Below are 27,134 nucleotides of genomic sequence, written 5' to 3'. Positions count from 1 at the left end.
GATGTTTAATTCTCCCAGCAGTGAGGTGAGGGAACATGCACAGAGCATTGCTGCCCAGGGAGCTCCCCCAACCCTGGCATCCAGTATGGTTTTGGGGCATGTAGTCATGGCAGACTGTCTGCATGACTGAACTTAGTTGCCAGCCCCTCCAGAGGTCAAGACTGATACAGGTGGCCCAAAGCTCCCACTATAAATCACATTGTTAGCATTAACTATCTAGCATAACTCAAAGCTCCAGGTAAACAAAGACATTATTATCAGGCAGGATATTCCAAGGGCTTAGAGGTTATCTCCTGGAAGGCTGTCAAAGAGCAGATGTTCTTTGGAAAGTGCAGGGTTTGGACAACACAGATCTGCTGAGCTAACCTACTACTTCACTCTTATTCAGTTCTTATTCTGAATTCTCTCTCTCTCTTCCTAAAATGTGCAGATCCTTACGGATGGATGGGAAAATATGGGAAACACAGCACTCACTGTAAACACACCATGCCTAGAATTCGGCTCCTCTTCAACAACCCAGGCTTTTGAACTGGGTCAAAGTCACTATGCCAGGATGACTTTTTTCCTTAGAATAAATTCCTCCTAAGTGGCTCCTCCTCCCCATCTAGGTAGCAAGGCTCCTGGATGACCCATGGCATCCACCGGGCACACCAGAGTCTGAATCACAGCTTATTTTCTGGATTGCCCTTGGACTCAGCAGGATGATTCCACATCTTCCAAATTCTAGATATCCTGATATCGCAATATTTTTTATCCCTGTTTCTTAATGAATGGGTAAATGGAGGTAGAGGTGTTTCTCAACAACCTGCAACAACACATTTTTCTTTCAATTATTCAGTACTTAATTGGAAATCAAAGCCCCTTTCTAATGTATCGATAACATTGGAAATTGATGACTATCGTGTAGTTGTACTTAATCTACACCATGCTAATTCCTAACATGGGCTATGGAGGCAGCAGAGCGGCAGGTGACAACATATGCACTTCTCTCTCCCTCTGCCCAAAGCTCCTGGTAACTGTCAAATGAGCAGAGGACAGGGGAAACAATAGGAATATTTTAAAACTGTGGTTTTCAGGATGGGAATATATTAATATCATACAACCTAATTATTTCCTTACTTTGTCTATATTGTTGTATATTGCCCGAGCTTCAGAGCTGTCAGAGCAAACCTCAAAGATGAGGAGCCAGCTGGCAGGTAAAAAGCAAAACAAAAACAGCCCGTTGCTCAATGACTAGGATTTTTAGTTCAATTACATTTCCTTGCCATCTAAATAGCCAGATGCAATGACCCATAGATAGAGCCAGTGTAGAAAATAGTTCAACCTAACATAATAATGTCTAAAGGAGTTAGTAATTGTTCTACTTAATTTGTTTCAGCCATTCTATTGGAATTCCTATTAATTGGATTTAACGGTAAATATATGGAATGTTATATAATGAAACAAACAATCTATTTAGAGCACACCAAGTTTCATGGACAACAAGTAACAAATCACTTTTTAAAAATCAATACCGACCAGGCCAGGTGTGGTGACTCACACCTGTAATCCTAACACTTTGGAGGCTGAGGTGGGAGGATTGCTTGAGGCCAGGAGTTCAAGACCAACCTGGCCAACATAGTGAGACCCCCATATCTAAAAAAAAAATAAATTAAAAAATGAATAACAACAAGTACAGTGAGATCAAACAACACTAGCTGCCATCTACCCTTGGTTTAATACTCTTAAGTCCTTGAGAAGGCTGGCATACGTGGAGTCTCTCCAGGAAGACATTTGAGGCAGAAAACCAGAATAGGGGCAGGAAATGTATTATTTCATCATCTGAAATGGGGACTTTATTAACTCTCCTGAGTATAAAGTCAAGAAAGAAGGTATTTTTCAGGACTGTTTAATTAAATGTCATTCTGTTTATCAAAACAGAGAAATCTGGCAGGCATTTCTAACCATATGGGATTTTTGGAAATACATGAGAAACATGTGATTACGTGTTTAGCTGAATATTATTTAAAATGTATGCAAAATCCTGAGAGGGCTTTTGAACTAAGTTCCTAAAATCATCCTCTGATGCATCCTATTTGATATGCTGCTGTGTGCCTAAAATTATTCCAATAGGAATAAAGCAGAGCCTCAATAAAACCAGCCCCTTTTAATGAGCTGCTTCTTGTAATTATAATTATCCATAATCATTTATTTTGACTGTAAGTAATATAACAAGGCAAAACCTACAATTTTCTAAAGTAATATAATCAATATAAAAACAAAGGTGTTTCATACTACTTACGGAAGATAAATGTATCCTGCAAGCTGAATGTTGGCAGATCAGCTTGTGCTCTTCTAAATCAACTAAATATCATCAGTGCCTTTGATTACAGCCTCGTGCCCAGTGTTTTAAAAATCAAAGTTTGCTTTTAAGGAATGTAATTTAAAAACTGCTGATCATCTAAGTCTTGGGAGGTCAAGGACACTCTTATTTCCTTTATACTTACAAGTTTAATTTGATGTTTTCCAAAATAGACTTGGGTATAAATTTCACATCAATATGCTAAGCAGAGCCCCATGCAGAATATTTCTGAGTGGGATTTATTGAATATAAGATTATTTTTATGACTGGGACATTATTAGATGCAATCATCCATGAACAAAAAATAAATTTAAACAACTTTCTCTAGCATCAAGTTGAAACTCAAGTCTCAATAGAGCAAGTTTCAGGAAGAGGTGGGATTTCAGGTAACACGGAGAACAGCAGCTCAGGTCCTTTTTTTAAAGGAGGATTCCCCCTTGACATGAAGCCAGCAACTCACTCTGCATGCAGAACGTGCAACATATTTCCATGCCGGGGAGAGAAGGATGTGACGTCATTCATTCAGTCATTCCCTTATTCATGTATCTAATAGCTGTCAAGACTCCTAGTATGTGTTGGGCGTTGCACTACATGCTAAGTATATAGAATCTCTTTTCTAAACTCAAAAACTTGTAAGTAGGTGGTAGTAGTGGTCAGTGTAAAATACATTTGTGAAAGGAAGAAATTACAGTGGCAAGGCCTATAATAGATGGCAAGTGATGTAGGATCCATAAGGAAGAAGGACAAATTATTTATTTATAGTATAGATAGGGAAGACTTTACAACAGGAGAAATTATCTGAGATTAGTTTGGAAGGATAAGAACAAAAAGGTACTCCAGTAGAAAATGGGGACAAAAAGTAGAAAAATGGGGCACTTTAGTCTGGGAGTCATCAAAGGTGCGGTATACTTGGAAAGAATAAACTTTTTGTAGAGCTATAAGAGATTTCAGTGTCTGTGTGAGTTATAGTTTTAGGAGATAAAGTTGAAGATATTTGGGTACAATATATTGAGGTATATTATAAGCCAAGAGAGAATATAGGTCTTATTTTTGCAGGTCAGTTGTTCTCAACTGGGGGCAACTTTGTGCCCCCTCCCTGGGATATTTGGCAAGGTCTGTATTTTGCTGTTACAACTGGAGAGGGGGGCAGGCTACTGGCATCTGGTGGGTGGAGACCAAGGATCCACTAAGCATCCTACACTGTACAGGACAGTCCCCACGGCAAAGACTGCCCCAAATGTTGACAGTGCTAGGGTGAGCAACCTTGCTCTAGATAATGGAGAGTAACTGAAAGATTTTACATATGGGAAAGAAGTAAAGAGGTACTTTCTAGGAAGGTGATGCAACACCTCCTAGGAGGTTTGCCACATCACGATGGTCATCAAAATGCTGGGTGTCAATAAGAGAAAAAATATTCGCCTGCAAGGAGAAAGATCAACTAACTTCTTGAGCATCTACTCTGTGCTGGACATTCAATGTGTTATACCATGACATTGGCAACTGCTACTTTCTGCAGCAATGGGGACTACCAGATGAAACAGGATGATACTAGAGGCTGGGAGACCATATAGATCAATGTTCACTCTCACATGGAAACAGTGGAGGTCTGGACTGTAGCAGTGTCCGTGGAGATGGAGATGTGAGAGCAAAGAGGAACGTCAAATCAAAAGGAGTTTTTTACCAATTAAATGTGAGAAGGGTTTAACCACCAAATGGAAGGTTTACAGAACGACTTTGAGGTAGCTGGTTCAGAAGACTAAGTAGGTAGCTGGAGAGACTGCAAAAAGAAGTCTCAGAGGACAGGTACAGGGCTACCCACACTTGTGACCTTTGGGGTGCCCATGGGAGGTTCAGATGTAGATGCCTGGTAAGCAAAGGGAAAAATAAGTCTTCAGTTGTAAAGAGCCCTCAAACAGAGATGTGTTTAAGAGTTTGCAACATCACGATGATCATCAAAACACTGGGTGTCATTAAGAGAACAATATTTGCCTGCAGGGAGAAAGATCAACTCATTTATTGAGCATCTACTCTGTGCTGGACTGTCAATATGTTATCATCTCAGTCTCCCCATGATATTGGCAAGGAGACTGAATGCAGACAGGCCCAGGAAGGCGCTCAAAGTCAGGCAGCCAGTCAGAGGCAGAGCCAAGCTTGGAACCGTGTCTCACCAAAACCAATCCCCATCCATTTATTCTTTCAATATTATTTATAAAGTGAATTGCTGCGTGGAGAAGAGAAGCCACAGAACGGGTTGAGAAAGAAGACCCTGAGATAGGAAAAGAAAAAGTGAATGATATCTTCAAGTCCAAAGGAAGGAAGAGCTTCAAGTAATAGTTTCAGTTATCAATTGTAAAAAGATTCAGAGTCAGACCAGGGGATGTTTCTGCCATAAATTGCTATCCAAATGATATCAAGTCATGCACACACACACAGAATTTATGTCAGAGTTAGAATGTGTACACTGCATTAGACACTGAGCATCATCAGGGTCTTGCTGGAGTGCAAGGAGCAAAAAACAGACCATAATTTGTAGAAAAGTACTTAGAGTTTGAGGAAGTAGAGCCAGGAAGAACAGAAGAAAGGTAGGGTGGTTGCTAAAGGGAAGATATTTTACAGATGAAGATTCAGACTTGTGCATAGATGTAGGCTGAAGGACTTGAGTGGAAACACCAAAGTTTGAGTATGTAGGAGTGAGGGTCTAAATGAGAGAATGAAGGAGTTTGGCCTTGGTGTGGAGAAGGGTCCACTGTTTCTTTAAAATAGTGGTCTTCAATCTTGTTGGGCCAGTAGACTCTCTTGAGAACCTCGTGAAAGTTTTAGATGTCGCCCCAGAAAAACATCTGTAAACATTTACAAAACTGGGTATGATCTTAGGGAGTTCTTGCTAAAATCTCCTAAGCTTAAAATTTAACAGGCTCTCCTTGAGAGTGAAGAGGTGCTATTAATGTTATTATAGAGGACAACAGCCTCCATCTAAGCTTCAAGCAATCCCAGATTGGTGAATTGGAAGTGGCTGGAGAATGTGATGAGCTGGATTTCCTCTGTGCCGGCATTGATTATTGAGGCGTGACTGAATCACAGTAAGAGTTCCCCTGAAAAGAGCAGTTTGAGTTTGTTAGGAAAATGGCACTCTGGAAATTGACTTCTTTCAAACAGTTCAACCCTGTAAAATCCTTGCAATATCCTTGTGTAAACCCAGGGTTATGTGGATGACCTCTGAAAGCCATTGATGTGGAAATTCCTAATTTAAAAAAGGTATCAGAAATGTTTCTGGAAATGTTTACACCTAGAAGAGCAATTTGGTATATCCCAGGGGAAGTATCCAGAGCGAGGAAATCAACAGGAGCCCAAAGTTTTGCATTCTATTTATTGAGTAAAAATGTATTGATTGCTAGCCACATGACAAGACCTGTTCCAAGTGCTTTATGAATGAATTCATTAAATCCTCATCACAAGCCTACTAGGTAGGTACAGTTATTATCCTCCATTTTACAGAGAGGGCAATGGAGGCACAGTGAGATAGCAGGGTTGATCTTGGTTTGGGTCAGGGAGTAGATTTGGAACAAGGCTGTCTGTTTCCAGAGTCTGACCTCCCACTTTTACTCTATATTGAGAAAGTTTACATATTATAATATGTTCACACATTCACTCAGTCAATTCTTTTTTTTTTTGAGACGGAGTCTTGCTCTGTCACCCAGGCTGGAGTGCAGTGGAACAATCTTGGCTCACTACAACCTCTGCTTCCTGTGATTCTCCTGCCTCAGCCTCCCAAGTAGCTGGGATTAAAGGCCCCCACAATCACACCCAGCAAATTTTTGTATTTTTCGTAGAGATGGGGTTTCACCAGGTTGACCAGGCTGGTCTCGAACTCCTGACCTCAAATGACCTGCCCGCCTGGGCCTCCCAAAGTGCTGGGATTACAGGTGTGAACCACCATGCCCACCCAATTCTTCTTATAAGCTTTCAAATATCATATTTGTTTAAACACCTGTATTCTTTAGTGTTGTAAAGGTAACTATCCATCCTCTGACAGGGACTGTAGATGGGAGGAAATGCATCCAGGAATCTAATTTATCACACCAGGGTCCTATGGATAGATTTAGGGTTATGGGAACAGTACCTCATCACCGGTTATAGATTTTGAGAGCCTTCAATGAGCCACCTCTGAAGCCTTTTTAAAGATGGCTGGACATGCTTAGGCAGAAGGTCTCTGATTTTTGTGCTAAAGCTCCTTCAAATGAAGAAGTTTCAAGCGAACAGAAATTCTCAGGTGTTAAATTCTGATACAGCTCCGGAAAGACTGCCAACTCCTGCCAGGTGACCAGAAACTCAGTCAACTTCTCTGCTAACTGACCTCTAAGCAACTTTACCCATAATAGCTAAGAATACCAGCCAATACTTGCTGAGTATTTCCTGTGGACCAGGCTATACACACACACACACACACACACACACACACACACACATCCAGATGCTCAATTTGCACAGTGGTACGGTAGTGGAGGGTCATAAAAATAAGCATGCAAGTTGAAACCACCTGATATGGTTGGGCTATATTCCCCACCCAAATCTCATCTTGTATTGTAGTTCCCATAATCCCCATGTGTGGTGGGAGGGACCCAGTGGGAATTAATTGAATTATGGGGGCAGTTACCTCCAAGCTGGTATTCTCGTGATAGTGAGTTCTCACGAGATCTGATGGTTTTATAAGGTGCTTTTCCCTTACTTCACTCTGCACTTCTCCTTGCTGATGCCACGTGAAGAAGGTAGTGTTTGCTTCCCCTTCTGCCATGATTGTAAGTTTCCTGAGGCCTCCCCAGCAATGTGGAACTGTGAGTCAATTGAACTTCTTTCTTTTATAAATTACCGAGTCTCAGGTATGTTCTTATAGCAGCATGAGAATGGAGTAATACAGAGGACCTGCTTTGACATTGGATAGTCCTGTGAGCAAGTTCTGAATTTATCATCTCACAGCTCCTGCCCATGTACAAGTTACTTACTCTGTCCTAATCTCACTCTCCTTATCTGTAAAATGGAAAGAATAATAATATTGGCTTCATAGAATTGCTGTGAGGGTGTAATAAGATTTTGGATACTAAGCACTTAGCTTATAGTACTTACTCAATAAACACTGACTATTTATTACTACTGTGTGCTGTATCACAGGGAAGTTGTGGTGGTCAGATGAGATCATTGGCATTCAGATATTTAGAAAAGTTAAACACTTCAGAACTTTCTTCTGAAGGACTTTGTTGCTGAGTTTTCAGCCCCATTCAGTGAATGTAACTAACTCTCATATTAGTGCCTTTCTGCAAAAATGATGAGGTCTTTTGTTATTACTTTTATTGAGGAATAACATATATAGTAATATACATAAATATGAATGTGCACAAATACACCTCGATAGGTTTTTAATATGTGAATGGCATGTTACTACCAACCAGATCAAGATATAGAACATGCCCAGCACCCCGGAAGATTCCCTCTTACCCTCTTTCAGGTAATATTTATTACTCAAGGGTAACCCTTACTCTTCCTTCTGTCACCTAAAGAAATCTTTCCTTGGACAATATTTTTATTATTATCTCTAGAATTAATTGTAATATGGAAAATACTGTTTTATAAGCCTCATTCTCTGAATCTGATCACTTTAAAATTAGGAGGTATGTACTTCATTGCTCAGACCCAACCCAAGAGCTCCATCTGACTTCCTGGCTTTGGACAGTGCTGACAAGTCCTCAGGGCATGACCCACGCTGGGCTATTCACTTGGAAGGAGACAAACGCCTAGGAGGCCTGGTTTCACCCTCAGAGAGCTAGTCTAACTAGAGAAAGAAGCCTTAAAATGGAATACCATCCCTAACAGCAAATGAATCCATAAAAATCATGTCTCAGGGAGCAATCTCATGTTTTCTTGTTTTCGACCCTCCTGAAGACACTGTTTGGTATTGGTCTTTCCCAAGAGGATGCCCAGATTAACCACCTCCCACACAGTTGGGTCCTTTGCTTTGGGGTCACTAGGATGTGGAAAGCTTGCTGCCTTGCCATCTGCTATTGTGTCACAGGTGTCTGTGAGGTCTCTCATGTAGGACATGGTTTCCTCTGGACACATTAGTGAGGACTTCCACAAAAGAGGGCAAAGGGAGGCCAATCCCTATGTGCTTATTCCAAGATGTATTTTATCAGGACATGTTACCCCAGTTCTTCCTGCAGGTCACTGTTGTCTGTAAGACAGTGCACACACTGGGAGCAGTTAGCAAGCATGCACTCATCACCACATGCACCATGAAAACACTTCTGTGCAGTATTGGTAGTTGTGGAGCTTGCATTTCTTTAAAAGACAGAATGGTGTTTAACCACACTTATTGCCATCCAAGGAGCTGGTGGAACATAAACTGTTCTGTATGGTTGCAAGCACATAAGCCTCTTGAGCAAGTTTTCTGTGCTTTATGAGAACAAAAGATGAGACATTTTATTCTTCAAAAATGGGGGACTCCAAGACAAACCACAGATTAATCACAAAGGAGAAGAGGAATAAGCAGTTGCATTGTGCATCTCTGGTCATTTTGCTGAGGATTTTAAAAGAGAAAATGGTGTGCTAAAGCAATGCTTCATTTCACATTATTGCACGTCATCCATCATTTTGTATAGTTACCTATTCGTAACATTCACCGCTATCTAATTAAGTGAAAAAATTTTGTTGTAAGTAATTAAGTGTTTTTTAATAGGCCAGCATTCTCAAAGATCATACTTTGCCTGTAAGGAGACTTCAAGATGTTGTCTGGAGTTTTGGAGTTTAAAGTATATATTATCCTTGTGAGATTATGTAAACTCTCATATTTGTGGGAATACAAATGAGCAAAACTATTTTGAAAAGCTTGATTTTACCAAATAAAGTCTGAGATTGCATATACACAGATCCAGCAATGCAACTTTTACATATATACCCTGGAGTGGTGGTTCCGGACTTTAATGTGAACCAGACGTTAACGTGCACCATAATCCCCTGAAGGGTGTGTTCAAACACACATTGCTGGGTGACACCCCAGAGTTCCAGATTTAGCATACCTGGAGTGGGACCATAGACAGTTTGTACCTCTAGCAGGTTCCCAGGCGATACTGATGCTTCTGGTCCCAGAACTACACTTTAAGAACCACTGTCTCAGGGAGACTTGTGTACATACATGCTCATAAGAAGACATGAGCAAAATTTTTCAAAAACATTGTTCCTATTAACCCCAAGCTAGAAACAACTCAAATACCATCAACAGTTCAATGAGGAAATGAACTGTGGTATATTCATACCAAAAACCCCTACTATATAGCAATCAAAAGGAATGATCTACAGCTACCTGCTTCAACAGGATGAATCTCATGCAGTGTTGGTGAACAAAATAAACAAGGCAAGAAACAGTATCCATAATGTGATTCCATCTCTATGCATCCCAAAACAGGAAAAACAAAATCATATTCTTTACAAATGCATGAATAGATGGTAAAACGATGAATAAAATCTGATAATTGATCATTGCAAAAGTCAGACTAGTAATTATCTGGGGCTAGGAGGAGGGAAGCATACAGGTAGTTTCTCAGGTACTAGCAATAGTCTTGTCTATTAGATATGTTGGAGTTGGACTTATGATTATTACTTAGACAGAACATTTGTATTTATACACATCTACATAGAATACATAAGTTTTAAGTATTTAAGAATCATTCTATCTTTTAAAAATAATGTCCTCTATCTGGTATGTATTCTGACTTTTGACAGCTTGTTTGAATTTTAGGATCTGCCCATTGGTTATGAAAAATTAAATCTTTTAAGCTTTAGTAGATGGTTTAGTTATTCTGCTGGGTCAACTATTGAAATGAAAGAATTTTTGTTACTGTGAAATACATTTGAGATATGAACTAGCTATGAACAAAGTGTTACAGAGTAAAAGACCTGTAAGGCCTAATTGGAGAACAGATTAGAATCTTGTACAGTTAGTATGTTTACAGTCTGTGTAATAAGTCATGGCAGGCCCTAGTAGATCATCTTTTAGATGTTGTTCATATCTATGAACACATACATAATGGGAGAGATTGATGGCTGTTGCCATCAATTACATTACATTACAACCAATTTACATAATTTCCCCTATACAAATTGCGTGACTACAAGAGTGAAGATTCTTATGAACTATTTTCTTTTGGTGGCAGGAGAGTCATTTTTGAAATCTTTGAAAAGAAGGAAGGATTGAATGTGCCTGTTGATTATATTGTGAAGTTCTTTTACCTTCCAAAAATGAGGAGTTGGGGGCATCTGTAATTCTGTGAGGATACAGGAATGCTCATTTCTGTTTCATAATGCTTACTCTGTTTTATCCTGATATTATAGTCTTGCTTTTAAATGTATTGGGCTGAATCTCTTTCTTTACAGTTTTAGTGTGTCCTGTACAAACAATTCTTAATCATTTTTTTCACCATATTTTCCTTGTGGCATGGTCTGCATGTCACCTATTTGATCACAGTGTGGATTCTGAATTTGCACCTCCCACATGCTAAGTTGACAGCTGCATAACCTCAAAATGCATTCTGGCAATGATGAATGCCAATATTTTATGATGACAGCCCAGGAATTTGATTGCAGCTGCCCACTGATATAAGTGGTATCTTTATTATTTGGTGAGTTAAACAGACACATTAAGTACATTTGTTGCAAATACTAGACTGTAAAAGAATGTATTTCTTACTTATTATAGTAAACAATAAGAAACAACCAAAATGTTCATCAATGGAGGAATGGTTAACTAAATTGCAGTATAGCTATACCATGGAACTCCCCACAAAGAAAGTAGCCTGAACTGTGTTAGGCTCCCTATGAAGAGCTTTATATGTGTTGTTTCATTTAATTCTCACAACAACCTTGTGATATTCCCATTTTATAAATGAGGACACAAAGACATGTCCAAAGTCACATAGTAAATTGTGCAGCAATAGTTAGACCTAAGTTCTATGGACCTCCGAATCCATTTTCTTATCCAGTTATACTCTCCTAGCTCGTAAATGTCAAAGCTATACATGCTGTTAATTCTCTTCTCATGGAGATTTGGTTCAAGATGAACATTAAGTTATGTAACCACAGAGAAGAGGAAGAGACTTAGATAATAGTAAAATTAAACCTATCTAAATGTCAAAGCTAAATTACTTCCAAAGGAGGTAAGTTTCCTATCATTCCATGACTGAAAGGAAATTCAAGGATATACACCAAAATTCTGGTAATATGTGCTATCCAAGTCAGGATTTTCATGTATTCTCAGAGCTGTTACTCTGCTTAAAATGTCAAATTATAAGTGAAGGAAGAGAAAAGCCATACTTTTGCTCAAATGTAATTATCGATACTGTAAAATATCACTTATATGTTTATCTCTATAACTTCTCCTTTTAATATTTACAGATGGACAAAAGAGAAAGAAATCTTTAAGAAAGAAACTGGATTCACTAGGAAAGGAGAAAAACAAAGACAAAGGTAAAGGGTAAAGTAACTAATGTAAATGCATCTTCCATGGAGCATAATGGTTAAATTTGGTGGGGTTATTGAATTGCATAGATATACGTGGTTCAACTCTGTTATGAAAACTGGATTTCTACAGTGGAATGTCATTAAGGGCTGTTTTGGTCTACTCTTCTGTGTTTGAGCAGCCCTGTACTGAACTGATGAATTCAGCTGGTTTGAGGAGAGTGTGACCTCGGCCAAGTTTGTGGTTCCAATTATTATTTTGACCAATCAGCTATACATAAAGAAGACCTGGGTTGAGAAGCTATGGAGAGCATCTCTAATGCTAACCAGCTGTCTGGCAAATCCAGACAGGCAGGGTTAGTTTAATGAGAGTTTGAATTCACCTACCACGACTACTGGAAAGAAACAGTCTCATCCTCATGGATTACTGAAGATAGGCCATTCTCAGCATTTTTTTTTTCACCCAGTTGGAAAATATTTATTTGCAACTAACCTGAATGCTTACATTTTACTTTGTTACATTGCCTCAGCCAAGATAGGTTAAAGCAAATGCCCTTAATATTTTGGGGGTCACAGAGCCCTTTAAGAATCATTGACAATGATGATGCTCTATCAAAGGCCTGAAACTCACCCAATGCCCACCCTACCACCCCCTAAATTAAGAATTCTCAGATTAGATATTCACTTGAGTTAACAAGTATTTTCCTTTTTAAAGATCCAGGAACTTTAGGGAATAGTCAGTGGCTATTAGTTTTTTTGTTTTGTTTTGTTTTGTTTTTTGAGACAGAGCCTCGCTCTGTCACCCAGGCTGGAGTGCAGTGGCACGATCTTGGCTCACTGCAACCTCCACCTTCCGGGTTCATGCCATTCTCCTGCCTCAGCCTCCCGAGTAGCTGGGACTACAGGCGCCTGCCACCACAACCGGCTAAATTTTTTTTTTTTTTTTTTTTTTTGTATTTTTAGTAGAGACAGGGTTTTACCACGTTAGCCAGGATGGTCTCGATCTCCTGATCTTGTGTTCCACCCGCCTCAGCCTCCCAAAGTGCTGGGATTACAGGCATGATCCATCGCGCCTGGCCTAGTATTTTTTTTTAACTCTTGTTTTAGGTTCAGGGGTACATGTGAATGTTTGTTATATAGGTAAGTTGTGTGTTGCAAGAGTTTGTTGTACAGATTATTTCATCACCCAGGTAATCACCATAGTACCCAATAGGTGGTTTTTCAGTTCTCACTTTCCTCCCACCCTCCACCCTCAAGTAGGCTCCAGTGTGTCTTGTTCCCTTCTTTGTGTCCATATGAACATGTTTAGCTCCCACTTGTAAGTGCATTCTCAGCATTTTTATGTTTGATCACAGTATACTCATCTTTTGCTTCATATGTTTTGGGAATTGTTTACTCTCATCTTACTGTTTTGTGTTCCCTTGTGCATCTATTTAGGGAACTAAAACTTTAGCCACTCTCTGAGGTATTTATGGTCATTTAAAACTGACATTCAAGCTCACATAATGGATACCTGAGCCCCATTGAAGCAGTCCAATTTTTTGTGCCTTTTTTTTTCAAGACAGGGTCTTGCTCTGTCGCCCAGGCTGGAGTGCAGTGGTGCAATCTCAGCTCACTGCAACCTCCGCCTCCCAGGTTCAAGCAATTCTCCTGCCTAAGCCTCCCAAGTAGCTGGGATTACAGGCACGCACCACCACGCTCAGCTAATTTTTGTATTCTTAGTAGAGATGGGCTTTCACCATGTTGGCCAGGCTGGTCTTGAACTCTTGACCTCGTGATCCTCCTGCCTCAGCCTCCCAAAGTGCTGGGATTACAAGCATGAGCCACCGTACTTTTTGCTGCTTATTTTTATGGTCTGTTATGAAGTCGTTGCTGAATGGTACGGTTGTATGCATTTATTTTCATTTTATGTGACACAGTCAACGAGTCTTGAATGAGAACAGCCATACACATCTCATCTTGGAGTCCTTTTATATAATGATAGAATTTCTGCTTTAAAAGTAATAGAAGGCGATGAAACCAAGGGTATTAAAACATGCATTGGGATCAGTATTGGACAAAAGCTATTCCATACCATTGATCTCAGTCTCTACACCTGTATCTTGAACAGTCATGACATTTGGTTCGTTAGACTAAAAAAAGGTGAAGAATTCTAAAGAATGGAAAAGCATTGTTTTACTTCCTTTGGAGTGAGGTTACTCAACCTTGCTACTGTTGTCATTTTAGACTGGATAATTATCTGGGGTAGGGGCTATCCTGTGTATTGTGAGATGTTTAGCAGCATCCCTGGCCTCTACTCATTAGATGCCAGTAACACCACCCTCAACCCAAATATCTTCAGACATTTCAAATGTTTATCTCAAATTGGAAAAAGGAAGGTGAAAGTGTCAGTGATCCGCACCCCTGACTACACAATAGAATCACTTGTGGAACCTTTAAAAAGTCCAAGACCCCCACCCCAGGGAGTCTGAGTTCATTGTTCTTCAGGGATACCTCAGGCATGGGTGTTTTTAAGAGCGTCTAATGTGCAACTTCTAGATAAGAACTCTGATCCATATTAACTAGGATACTCACCAGGCCACATTCTGTCACAGCAGAATCTGCTGCTGGAATAATTAGGGCTAAGGGTTGTCCAGCTAGCTATTACAGTCTGATAAATTGTGTTATATTTAATTGTTGATATGTCTGTGCCCTTATTTTTGTAATGACCTAAATATTAATACCCAGCATTGCTCTTTTAAACTAGAGTTTTTGCTCATTCTATTCCTGCAGTAGAGCACTTTTATGTCTCGAGATTAGAGCAATTTTCCGTATGTATAGAGCATATTAAAGGGATAACTCAGGTTAGTATTAATAATGTATTCTCTTTTAAACTTGGTTTATTCTAGGATGATGATATTGATATTGGGATTTAAATACATCTAATGTGGACTTTAGGTGATTTTTCAGAAAGTGTCCATTTGGCTAGACTAAGCAGAATGAGCATTTTTGCAGGAGGTTCCCTCAACAGAATGATGAGATGTTCCCTTAACAGAAGGAGATGTGTGTTTGCTTGCATGTATTATATATACAAAGCAGCAGGAAGCAAGAATTCCAATTAACATGGAAGGAAGGGCCAGGGAAGTAAGCGAACAATACATACTGGGCCATTATAGGTTTTTAAAACTAAATCATATTTACATAGGCTCAGTGAAAACTCTGAAATGTTCTATACTGCCTCAAAGGTAGCTAAGTGGGAAAAGGAAGGCAGATCCTGGTGGTTCCAAAGAAAAGACATATCACCCACCCAAAATATCAGGCTTCATGGCAAAAAAAAAAAAATTTAAGTAGCTTTAATGTTTAAAAACAAACTAACCTAGGCTTAAGTGAAGGTTAATTACATGGCATCTTTTCAGAACATAAAGCCCTGTCCATGTCAACACTGAGAGTCATTACATGGATGTCCTGGGAACCAGGGTGTGAGGAGGACGGGGTGCCAGTCTGGCACAGATGTAATCTATTCACATTATTTCCTTCCAGTTGCATATTAGCATTTGGGTTTGTAACAGCTGCACATGTGAAAAACGATCATTTGAATCCAAGAGTAAAAGAAGGAAAACAGGAAACTCTAAATGATCTCTTGAGTTAGGTCATCTAAAAATAAATAGAAGCAGCCTTTTAGAATAGAATTGCTCTCCCAATAGTGATTCATAAATGGTTGATATGCTACCATATTAATTGATTTCATCAGAATGAATCATATCCTGTATGTTATTTAATTGCCTTGATATATAGCGGATCTTGTGACACTCCTATGTTCCTCATGCCACTTAAGCAGTGCCCGTGTGACTTTTGATTTACATATGGGAACTAATTCAAGATTGACACTAATTAGAAAACATATTTTCATACAGAATAATTCCAAGTCCTTAATTTCTCTTAGTTATATTTCTTGGCAACCAAAAGTGTTTTTAAAACTTTCAGAACTTCAGAAAATTTCTGTGTCAAAAGTAATTTTAAAACTAAGTAATTTTAAAAATAGCTACTTTTTTTATTAATGTGCTTCCTAAACTGAGCACATGGGGAATAGGTTTTACTATGATGTAACTCTGGGAGATTGTACCCCCCACAACCCCTGCCAGGACATTTTCAGATTATGCCATATATGTATCCACATACAATCTGGAAAGAGTTCAATTCTGGCACTTTTCTTTTTGGTGAAAGCATATTGTATCATGTTTTATTTTCCTCACCGTCTAGGTATGTCACTGTATGTGAGCTGTGAAGTAACACTATATACAAATAGCTCATACAACTTTTAATTTTGCTCCATATTAAATAGCAGAATAATCAAGTTATCAGTTATCACTATGTAGAAATTCTCAAAGAACATATATTGAATGTTGTCATTGAGTGCTAGTACTTCTAGGATAAGAAGAGAAGAAAGAACCAGGGAGTGTGTGGTTTCTGAGAAGGTTAGGAAGGGGCCAGCTCACACAGTACTGGGCCACAGCATGACTTCTGATTTGGAAGTTCAGGAGAAAGATAATGGTACCTTAGACTAGGGTGGGAGTGATCATGGAAGTGGAGAGAAGTAAATGGAAAAAAGAGATAATGTGAAAGTGACATGATAAAGATTTGATGATGGAGTGAAAATGGGATGTAAGAAGGACTGGAGTATCAAGGATGACTCTCAGATTTCTGGTTCTCCCACATGAAGAACAGGCAAACTTTTGGAAATCTGAGTAAGACCTGGTAAGGGAAGATGAAGAGTAAGAAATGCCTTTGGGACATCCAGATATGAAGGTGGAAGAAGTGGTTGGTGCTCAAGGAAGGGGTCTGAGCTAGAGGTAGCAATGAGGTGTGAAATGTCTATGGACGGAAGTTTAAGTTATGGGCATCGTGCTGTCACTTACAGAGAGAGACCAGAGTGATGAGGATGGTTAAGATTGAGCTCTGAGGACCTTCCACATTGAAAACCCAGGTAGAAGATGGTAAACCAGAAAAAGGGACAAGAATGTAGCCAGAGAGGTAGAGAAAAACCCAGTTAGTATATCCAGGATGCAAAGGACAGGGAGCATTTCAGGAAATGGCAATCAGGATTAAAGGCTGACAAAAGGGCAAATGAAACAGAGCTGTCAAAAACACTGAATTTAATGACCCTGAAGACAGCAATTATTTAGAGGGAGCTGCTTTAGGATCTAATGGAGGTATCAGCTAGACGGGATGAAGTGAGGAAAGAGTGGTAGGTGAGAAAGTTATAGGTCAGAAAGTAAAGGAAACACTTTAGACAATTTTAACTGTGGCAAAAGGAGAGGGGGTAAACCATGGAGAAAAGAAAAGAGTGGGTCGAAGGTTGTTTATTTTTTTAAGAAGTAGCTGCTTGAATATATTTAGTACAAAATATCTGGTAGAAAAAAAGAGGTTGAAGATACAGGCAGAAGAAGATGTAATTTATAGCAGGGGTGGCCCACCAGCCGTCTTTGTAAATAAAGCTTTACTAGAACACGGTCATGCCTATTCATTTACTTACTGTCTGTGGCTGCTTTCCTGCTAAACTGGCAGGTTGAGTAGCTGCTACAAAGACTGCAACCTGCCAACAGTGCGGAGGCTGGAGTGAGACAAATGGAGCCCCTAGGCCACAGAATTGAAAGAAATGCTAAGTCTGCATGCTGACTCTGCACTTGCCCCATGCTGAATGCGAGAACCTTATCATTTTGCATCCTGGCCATTCTAAGCCCCAGCCATATCCACAAAGCCAAAAATATTTACTATCTGGCCCTTTACAGAAAATTGCTGAACCTATTTACACCTAAGAGTATTAGGATAATTTTTTTGAGCTCTTGAGTGCAGTACGCCATTATCCATGGCTTAAAGTTAGCCATAGTTGAATGGCAGGTGGGAAAGCATGGGAACCAGGGAGAGGCAGAAAGGCTGGCAGGATGCCAAGTCACACCTACATATCATGCAAAGGAGGTGGTGGAGGGCGCAGGTACAGCAGGTGTGAAGAGTTGGAGCTTTTGCACCTGCTGGTTGCTTTTCTCCTGAAACAGGAGGCAGAATTATTTGCTGGTGGGGAAGATCTGCCCCAGAGGTATAAGAAGTCTCTAAACGAGTCTGGTTGGTTTTCCTTAGATGGAAAAAATGACTGGGAAAGGGCTCAGTAGTCCCCATCTTATAGTAAATCCCTGCCATGCATATGCCCACCTGAGCAGATGTGTCACTTGCTACATTTATCAATGTTCTTTTCACTCTTATTATCCCCTCTGTTTCTGTTATTTCATGTAGCTGTCAGCCTTACCATCCACATGTCTCCAGACTTTTCCAACCTTTTAAAAGTAATATTTGATCATTTCTACAGACAAGATTATGTGTATGTGTGTGTGTATATATATATCTCCTCAGGGTACATAACAGGAGGTCTGGTACTATCCCCTTTGGTTTCTAATTTTGCTAGTAGTAGACACAGCCTATTATCAATAGTGAGAATTACACCTCACTACACTGTCTAAATTGATCACTCAAAGGAGAAGTACCTAATTATTTTTTATTACCATATATCACCAACCTTATTGCTAAAGAATGGCAAGCATCCTCTGAAAATCCCAAAATACTAAAGTTTTTATTTTTTTTTTTTACTTCAAAACAAATTGCATGCTGTGATAGAACCAGAGGTGCAGGCTTTTCAAGTAGCATTTCTGCTTTTACTGGAGACTTGGTCATTAGCCCCATGATGTTTGAAATGTTGCCATGGATCAAGGAGGAAAACCTTTTAAAGTCTCTTTCTACCTGATTTAATGTTAGCTTTTTCTTTCAAAGAACAACCAACCTTAGAATTATTTTCCCTTGATCATTTTAGTTTCATTCATAGGGCTTATAAGAAACAATGGAGAGGTTAGATTCCAACTTACTGCTGCTAGGAGACCTAATTTGGAGTCTAAAAAGAATAATACATTTGATTACATTATTTAGTGCCTTTCAGCATGAATCTAAAATATTGCCAATAAAACTCCTGGCCCTAAGGATCCAAGGTACATGTATACAAACAGATTTACGACAGAAATTCAGAAAGGAACTCTATGTATGTCTCCAAATAAAGCCATTGATTTCTGCACTATGCCCCTTTCCCCAAATTCTCCTTACTAAAGGATTTAACAAATTGTTTCCTGGGCCTCCCACCAGATATTTAGTGGCTGAGTCCACTCTGCATGTGGCCAGTAGAATGGCCTGAGTGTAGATCACCAGAGTGACAGCCCCAACCTAGCTGGCTGGAAATAGAATGTGGGGATGAGGAACACAACGAAAACAGAGTGGACTTCTTCCCAACCAGTTCCCAAGCTGCTCCTCTGCCTGTCAGGTTATCATTTCACATGCTAACTCTTACTGGGAACCTCAACGTGTATTCAGTTAACTAAATTTCAGCCTTAGCTTCATGCATCTCTCTAACACCTGATAGTCACTCTGTTATCTTGATTTGCATTTCTGATTATCCACTCCTTCACCCCACCCCACACTCTGAACACCTCAGGAGAAAGGACTGTACCTTTTATAAGCTTTGCGCCTCCCATTGCCTAGCTTGTTGTGGCATATAGTAGGCATTTAATAAATGCCTGTTGAATGAATGGATAGACTTGAGACATGGAGAAAAACTAGACACCTAAATGTCTAAGATGTGTGTTTATAAATACTAGTTTTCTTTATTGAAATGGAAACTTGGGCCATTCTGATTAACACAAATGTCACCTTTTTATTTTGATTGATGAGTCAATTCTTCAGAAAACATTCCTTTGAATATGTCTGTTCTTACTTAGGTCTGAAACATAAATGAGAGTGTTCACTGGACCAGTCAGTCTCTGAAAGTGAAAAGTGAATGTCTGTTTTTTGATTCCAGAATTCATCCCACAGGCATTTGGAATGCCCTTATCCCAAGTCATTGCGAATGACAGGGCCTATAAACTCAAGCAGGACTTGCAGAGGGACGAGCAGAAAGATGCATCTGACTTTGTGGCTTCCCTCCTCCCATTTGGAAATAAAAGACAAAACAAAGAACTCTCAAGCAGTAACTCATCTCTCAGCTCAACCTCAGAAACACCGAATGAGTCAACGTCCCCAAACACCCCGGAACCGGCTCCTCGGGCTAGGAGGAGGGTGAGGTGGCCAGTATTTGCTCTGACACCAGTGCTAGGAAAACTGAAGATGTACAGTTATTCTTTGCGTTTTTATTCATGTGAAAACTGGATATGTAGTTGGTGTTCAGGTATCTGTCAACAATGCCATTAATGAAGAATGTGCACTGGGCATGTGGCACCTTGCATAGCCTCAGACCTTGTCCTGTCTCCTCTTGAAGCTGTTGGGTGTCCCTCCTTTGTCACATCTGTGCTCCATGCTTTCCTAAACATTCGACAATATCACCATTAATTCTGGTCTCTTGTAATCTGTCAGTCTTGCCATACTTGCCCACTAGACTGTGAGGCTCGAGGGCAGGGCCTGGTGTTTTAGCTATTAATACTTTCTTCATCACCAGTCTGAGAACATGCCTGGCCAAATGAATTGGCGGTGGGTCTTCATAAACAATGAGCTTTTTCCTTATCAATGGAGCATTTCTTTTTCTCAAACAGAACCATAGAATCCTCTCTATATCCTCTTTCAAATACTCTAACAATATGGTACCAATTGTTAAGTACTATGTTCTAGGTACTGTGCTATTATTTGAATTGTTCATGCAAACTGGTTGGTGATTGGCTGAGTCAGTTGATAAGCATCTCTAAAGCTTCCAGGTCACTGGAAGATCTTCTCTCCCTTTTGTAAAACAAATCTGCATTTTATTTTTATCTTTTATTTTTTGACTCAGGGTCTTGCTCTGTTGCCCAGGCTGGAGTGCAGTGGCATGATCACTGCTCACTGCAGCTTCAATCTCCTGGGCTCAAGTGATCCTCCTGCCTCAACCTCCCCAGTAGCTGGGACTACAGACGCACACCACCACGCCTAGCTATTATTATTATTATTTTTAGTAGAGATGTGGTCTCATTATGTTGCCCAGACTGGTCTTGAACCTTCGAATTCAAGTGATCCAAAGTGCTGGGATCACAGGCGTGAGCCGCCACGCCTGACCCTCTCTCCCTTTTTTCTCTGTCACGTGGAGACCTGAAATTTTTGCCACCTCCAGCTGTTGAAGACTGCCCTAGTTAAAACCCCAGACACTTCCCACTTAAAACCAACATTTTTCAATCAGCCCCTAACATTTAGGGCTTGTCCAAGGTAGAGGGAGACCTGATCCATTGCTGTTTTTGCAGTATTGACTATGTTTAAAAATGAAGAAATAACAAAATTATGGAATTCCTGAATTTGCATGATGGAATTGTTCTTCTAATTCTGTCATTGTGTCTCAGACTGTGTATTGTCATACAACAATAACACTAAAACTCTAAATTTTAGCTTTCTGGGAATGTAGGGCTCAGGCAATGGTTCTCCCAAATGCCCTCTTGTCTGTCCAGGCCTGGCTAGCCAACTGCTTTCTCAGTGCTTCATCAAGTATGGGTGCGGCAAATGCGATTGGTGCCCTGCTCCCTTTTGCTGACCCTTTACCATTCCTAGCATGCCAGCTCACCTTCCATCTGCCAACACCTTATTTATTTGCTGAGGGCTTTCTCTGATGCTAGAGGCACCCAGCCTATCCAAATGGCAGGCTGTAAGTACTTAGGAGATAATATTATCTCTCTGCCCTCACCAGAGGCTACCCTTAAGCAGTGATTCCTGAGGCCTGGTGTATAAATACCCCGGCTCTCTCACTTGATAGGGATAGCTCTAAGGTGCATGATCTACAGCTGTCTCCTAGAGCTCCCCAGAAAGATTGAGCTCCAGTTGCCCACAATGATAATAGGCTTGATAATACTCCCTTCATTAGGTGCCTTTCCTTCCTTGTCTCATATCCCCCCTCCCCTACAGGTGTTTCCCAGGACCACTTCTCTAATAAAGCACTTTGGTGCTGTTTCTCGGAAAAACTAAGCTAAGGCTGTTTTATGGAATCATTCTATTTTAAAAATCTACTTCCTAGAGCCGTAGTTGAGTTTTTTATTTACAAGACTTCTCTGACTACCTCATTCATTGAGTATGTAATTTTTTTCTTGTTTCAAGAAATGAAGTGGTTGGGCCAAAATACCTTAATTATATGTTTCCCATCGCTTGTTCTTCCATTTGGAAAATGTTGTCTATTGTTGAAATTGTAACTGCTATTAGCTTGAGGAAATCTTGTAGAGGTTTTCTAACTTTTTCAAAAGGCATCTTTTTTCTTTTAATTTACAAACAGAACAATTAAAGACATCAAGCAGTATTATTTCAAGTGTGCTAAAGAGTCATGAGCAAAAGTATGTATTGGTAGCATCTGGGGGCAGCTGGTTTTTTTGGCTATCTGTACTTTATGTTCACGGCTCTGTGTCACTTGCAGGGTGCCATGTCAGTGGATTCTATCACCGATCTTGATGACAATCAGTCTCGACTACTAGAAGCTTTACAACTTTCCTTGCCTGCTGAGGCTCAAAGTAAAAAGGAAAAAGCCAGAGATAAGAAACTCAGTCTGAATCCTATTTACAGACAGGTCCCTAGGCTGGTGGACAGCTGCTGTCAGCACCTAGAAAAACATGGTAAGTAGACTTGTCTGTCTAAAGTACTAAGGACTTTCATTTATTCAAGCATCATTCACTGAAGTACCCAATGTCAATTCTGTGTTCATTTGATCAAGCTCTGAACTGAAATTTCCTGTGTGAAAGTGTACAGATGTGAGTGTTTGCGTAAGAGATTGTGGGGCTAAACAAGATTGGAGGAGAGGGTGAATCAACTTGATGATATTCAGACTGCTTAGCTCCCAGTAGTCCTCAGAAGTTACCTTGGAGGCCAAGCAATTTAGGGAAGGATCAGGTCTGTTGGGCTGGGTTTGTCACCAGGACCTCTTTTAAACAGACCAGAGCCACTTTTATTGTTTATACATAAAAGTAGCCTAGGAGGTTACTCACAAAGGTTCCTTTAAAAAGTAAGAGTCCAACTTAAAAAAAAAATTGGGGAATCATTGCTTAAGTGAATAGAAAATACATCATTTTTGACAAGAGGTTTACATATTGCTATTTGCATTTTTGTGGAAGCTGTCCACTTAAAATTTCTCCAAGTCACCCTTTGCAACTCAATTCTAGTTACTAAGTTGACTTAAGAATGATATACAGTTCTTTAAAAATTTTTCTGAAATTTAGACTTCTGGCTTATTAAACTGCCATTTTCATAAACTAAGTTTGTTTGCTATAGTGTTAGCATGTGTTTTATGTACATGGGAAAAACTTAGTTACTTTTTTTGACTATAAAAATAATATGCTCATTGTAATAAAAAAGTAAATGTGAAAGCAAAGAAAATTCTGAGGCTACCATATAGACATAGCTACTGTTAACATTCTCATCTGTTTCCTTCTAATAAAAATGGAACTTTATTTTAAAATCATTAAGGATATATTTAAATTTCTTATTACAATGGAAATCATAGGATAACATATGGATGACCTAATAAAACTAATGTAGTAAAATCTTATTTGTTTATACAAAATTTTAAGTGTAGGTTCTTTTAATTTTTTTCCACCTTATCTTTCACATGCCTGTGTATCACCTATGTATCTTGAATGTACATCTCTTTCTCTACACACACACACACACACACACACACACACACACACAGTCATGCACCACATAATGACATTCCCCTCAATGACTGACTGCACAGACAATAGTGATTGCATAAGGTTATAATACTGTATTTTCACTGTACCTTTACTATATTTAGATACACAAATACTTAAGATTTTGTTACAGCTACCTACAGTATTCAGCACAGTCGCATGCTGTACAGGTTTGTAGTGTAGGAGCACTAGGCTCTACCATATAGCCTAGGTGTATAGTAGGCTATACCATCTAGGATTGTGTATGTACACTCTATGATGTTTGCACAATAATGAAATTGCCTAATTTATTGCTTCTATCACTTTGGAAGCTTGAAAACAGGATAATCACACTATCTAGAATAAAATACAGAATTATATTTCTTCATCTGCAAAATGAACGTAAGTACCCGCCTCAAAAGTTGTGCAATCATTCAATTAATTAATGTGCATACAGTACTTAGAATAGTACCTGGCATATATTATTATATAGAGAGAAATAGACTCTGAATGAACTGAATGAATCTTCTATGTACGAAATAGAAAACTTTAATAGTAGGTCACAGTAATTTTAATTTTGGCTGCATTTTTTTTTTATTTTCACATGGTTTCTGAATAATTAAAATTTCTACAGAAGCAAGATATCACATAAGGACGTTTTCTACACAGGTGGGACTATTCTCTTTCTACCAAGAGATGGAAAACACAACTAAAACAAATTGAGATGTTTACTTTGTTTCTGGATGTAAAGAAATAATGTTATAAAGATTTAAGGCTGGGCACTGTGGCTCACGCCTGTAATCCCAACACTTTGGGAGGCCAAGGCAAGAAGATCACTTGAGCCTGGGAGTTTGAGACCAGCCAGGGCAATATAGCAAGACCCCAATTCTATATTTAAAAAAATACAATTCTTTCTGATTTAATTATATGTTGTACTAGTCATAAATTTTTCAGTGGCAAGAGAAAGGAACTCAGATAAAACTAGATTAAGCAAAGTGACCTCCCCCCAAATAACAACAACAATCTTTATATACTGGGAGCCTGATCTAAATTTAGGCACAGCTGGATCCAGGATTCAAACGATGTCATAAGTGTCCTCTGTTTGCTGGCTTTACTCTCAGACCAGTTCTCTTCATGTGGCTTCAAATGGCGGTTAGCAGCTCCAATATCCCATCACTCTCATAACTGATTGTCCCAAATGAAGAGAAAATGAGCCACCAATGAAAGAATTAATATACATGATGCTCATCAATGGCAATGATTAATGACTGGCATAGAAAAATGAGAGCCATTCAGACATTTCATGCTCCCAAAGGAAGTACACAATACTTTTTGTGAAGTATTCTTGCCCTATAAAATCACACCGCAATCAGAGTAATGTCTGGCTCTAGCTATCTCTTTACAGAAAATAAAAGAGAGAGAAGAACATACAAATGACACTATGGAGTGTCCACATCCAAACAATATGAAGACCTACAGTAGGAAATCACTGAGATTTCTTCACCAAACCAATTATAAGGAGAAAGGAAATGGAGGAAACACAGATTAAGAGACTAAAAGGCACATCGACCATATGACAGTGTGTGACCTTTATGTGGATGTTGACTGGAAATTTAATGCTATTAAGGAACTATTGTTGAAATTTCTAATATGTGATAGTGAAATTACTTGTGTTTTTGAGAGACCTAATTTTTTAGAAATGAGTTTCTCAACCTCAGCACTGACACTATATTTTCATATCTAGGACATGATCCTAGGAAAAGCAATCAGAAATGTGAACAAAAACGTGTGCACAGAATTGTTCACAATAGGGTCATTTATAATAGAAAAATAAGCATATATATTTTGGGGACCTGTGCACCATTCAGAGAGGAATATGGAGTAAATTATGGCCCATTCATACAATAGAATATTTTGCATCTTTTTTATATTTCCACAGATTTTGGGGGAACAGGTGGTATTTGGTTACATGAGTAAGTTCTTTAGTGGTGGTTTGTGAGATTTTGGTGCACCCATCACCCAAGCAGTATACACTATACCCAATTTGTAGTCTTTTATCTCTTTTAAGTGACATTTATAAGGAATTGTTACTAGCATGAGTGAAAATTCATGTGACATGATAATGAGGGAAGGCAGTAACATTCTCTCTGTCAATAGATATTATATATATGCAGTGTGATCTCAACTATGTAAAAATACCTACATTCATGTAGAAAAGGCTGGATTTTAAAAAATGAAAGATTAGCTAGGCACAGTGGCTCACACCTGTAATCTCAGCAATTTTGGAGGTCGAGGCAGGTGGATCACTTGAGCCCAGGAGTTGAGCTTGAGCCCGGACAACATGGCAAAACCCTGTCTCTCCAGAAAATACAAAAATTAGTCAGGCATGGAGGCATGTGCTGGTAGTACCAGCTACTCTGGACGCTAAGGTGGGAGAATCACTGCAGCCCAGGAAGTCAAGGCTGCAGTGAGCCGTAATCACGCCACTGTTCTCCAGCCTGGACAGCAAAGTGAGAATCTATCTCGAAAAAAAAAAAAAAAAAAGGAAAAAAAAAGAAAGAAAAGAAAAGAAAATGAAGAGTGATTATTTCTGCATCAGGTATTTCTAAAAGTATATTATTTTTACATTTTTCTGCATTTTCTAGATTTTCTTTAAGAAGCACACTTTAATTATGATCAGACGAACAAGAAATATCTTTTAGAAATTGATAAAGCATTAGAATCCCTATAAAATGTGTGTTTAGGTAACAATTCTGAATAATGAACAAAAGCTCATTTTCTCTGATAAGGAGAAGATTAGAAATATAAAATATCACATGAAAAATATTTGATCAGAAACACTTAACATAAAATTCTGGTGCTTAAAGGGCTGACCTTTAAGTATCTGGAAAATAGAAATAGTGTGAGATGAAAGAAGCAATACTGCATGCTGTCAAGTTACTATTGCTCTGCATGTTACGGCACTGTGCTGGCATTCTGCTCTCTATTTTCATTTCTCCAGAGTCTCAAGCCATGAAACAAGACTGTTGATTTTGTTTGCTTATTTGCAGGCCTCCAGACAGTGGGGATATTCCGAGTTGGAAGCTCAAAAAAGAGAGTGAGACAAGTAAGTGAAAAGTAAAGATTATATTTTGTTTCAGATGACTTTCAATTGAATTACCTTTTGCAAAGTTCAAGTTTATGCAAATTCCATTTTGGTTATCTTTTTTTTTTTACCCTCCAAGCTATTATAATTGAATTCCAGGAGGTAAAAGGCAACAACTCAGAAATGTTGTTACAGTTAGGATCAAACACTTGAAAGCAAAATGTCTGGATGTATCGGTACCATGTGCAACCAAACAAAACTAACTTATAAACATCTTATTGAAAATTGCAAAAGCAGGAAATTCAGAGTGACCAATCAATAAATGATATAAAGTTGTATGTAGCACCCGCTTTTACTAAAATGTGATATGAAAAATGCCATTAACATTCCCTTCACATAAGATGCTATATTTATAGCTTTACTTTATCAAAAATAAATAATTCTTATGAAGTTTCCATAGAACCATTGACCCCCAGTTTGCTTTTCACATAGAGACTGTGCTCCTTTGTTTCCTTCGGCCCTGTGCAACATTCCT

The 27,134-nt window shown here is 39.1% G+C and overlaps 1 protein-coding gene across 5 annotated transcripts in view; it reads left to right on the top strand.

Annotated features, from left to right (window-relative positions):
* ARHGAP6 (Rho GTPase activating protein 6) overlaps positions 1-27,134 on the top strand; it is a 549,115-nt gene that overhangs the window by 477,918 nt on the left and 44,063 nt on the right. For all 5 annotated transcript variants that reach the window (XM_054470947.2, XM_054470948.2, XM_063660362.1 and 2 more), the window contains exons 3-6: positions 11,780-11,851; positions 19,713-19,969; positions 22,266-22,461; positions 26,565-26,620. In XM_054470947.2, the coding sequence (XP_054326922.1) occupies positions 11,780-11,851; positions 19,713-19,969; positions 22,266-22,461; positions 26,565-26,620 (581 nt within the window). The remainder of the gene's footprint in view (positions 1-11,779; positions 11,852-19,712; positions 19,970-22,265; positions 22,462-26,564; positions 26,621-27,134) is intronic.

The sequence above is a fragment of the Pongo pygmaeus genome, chromosome X (assembly GCF_028885625.2).
Source record: "Pongo pygmaeus isolate AG05252 chromosome X, NHGRI_mPonPyg2-v2.0_pri, whole genome shotgun sequence".
Classification (NCBI taxonomy): domain Eukaryota; kingdom Metazoa; phylum Chordata; class Mammalia; order Primates; family Hominidae; genus Pongo; species Pongo pygmaeus.
Note: the sequence above shows the minus strand (reverse complement) of the source record. Positions and strands in the feature narration are given on the sequence as shown.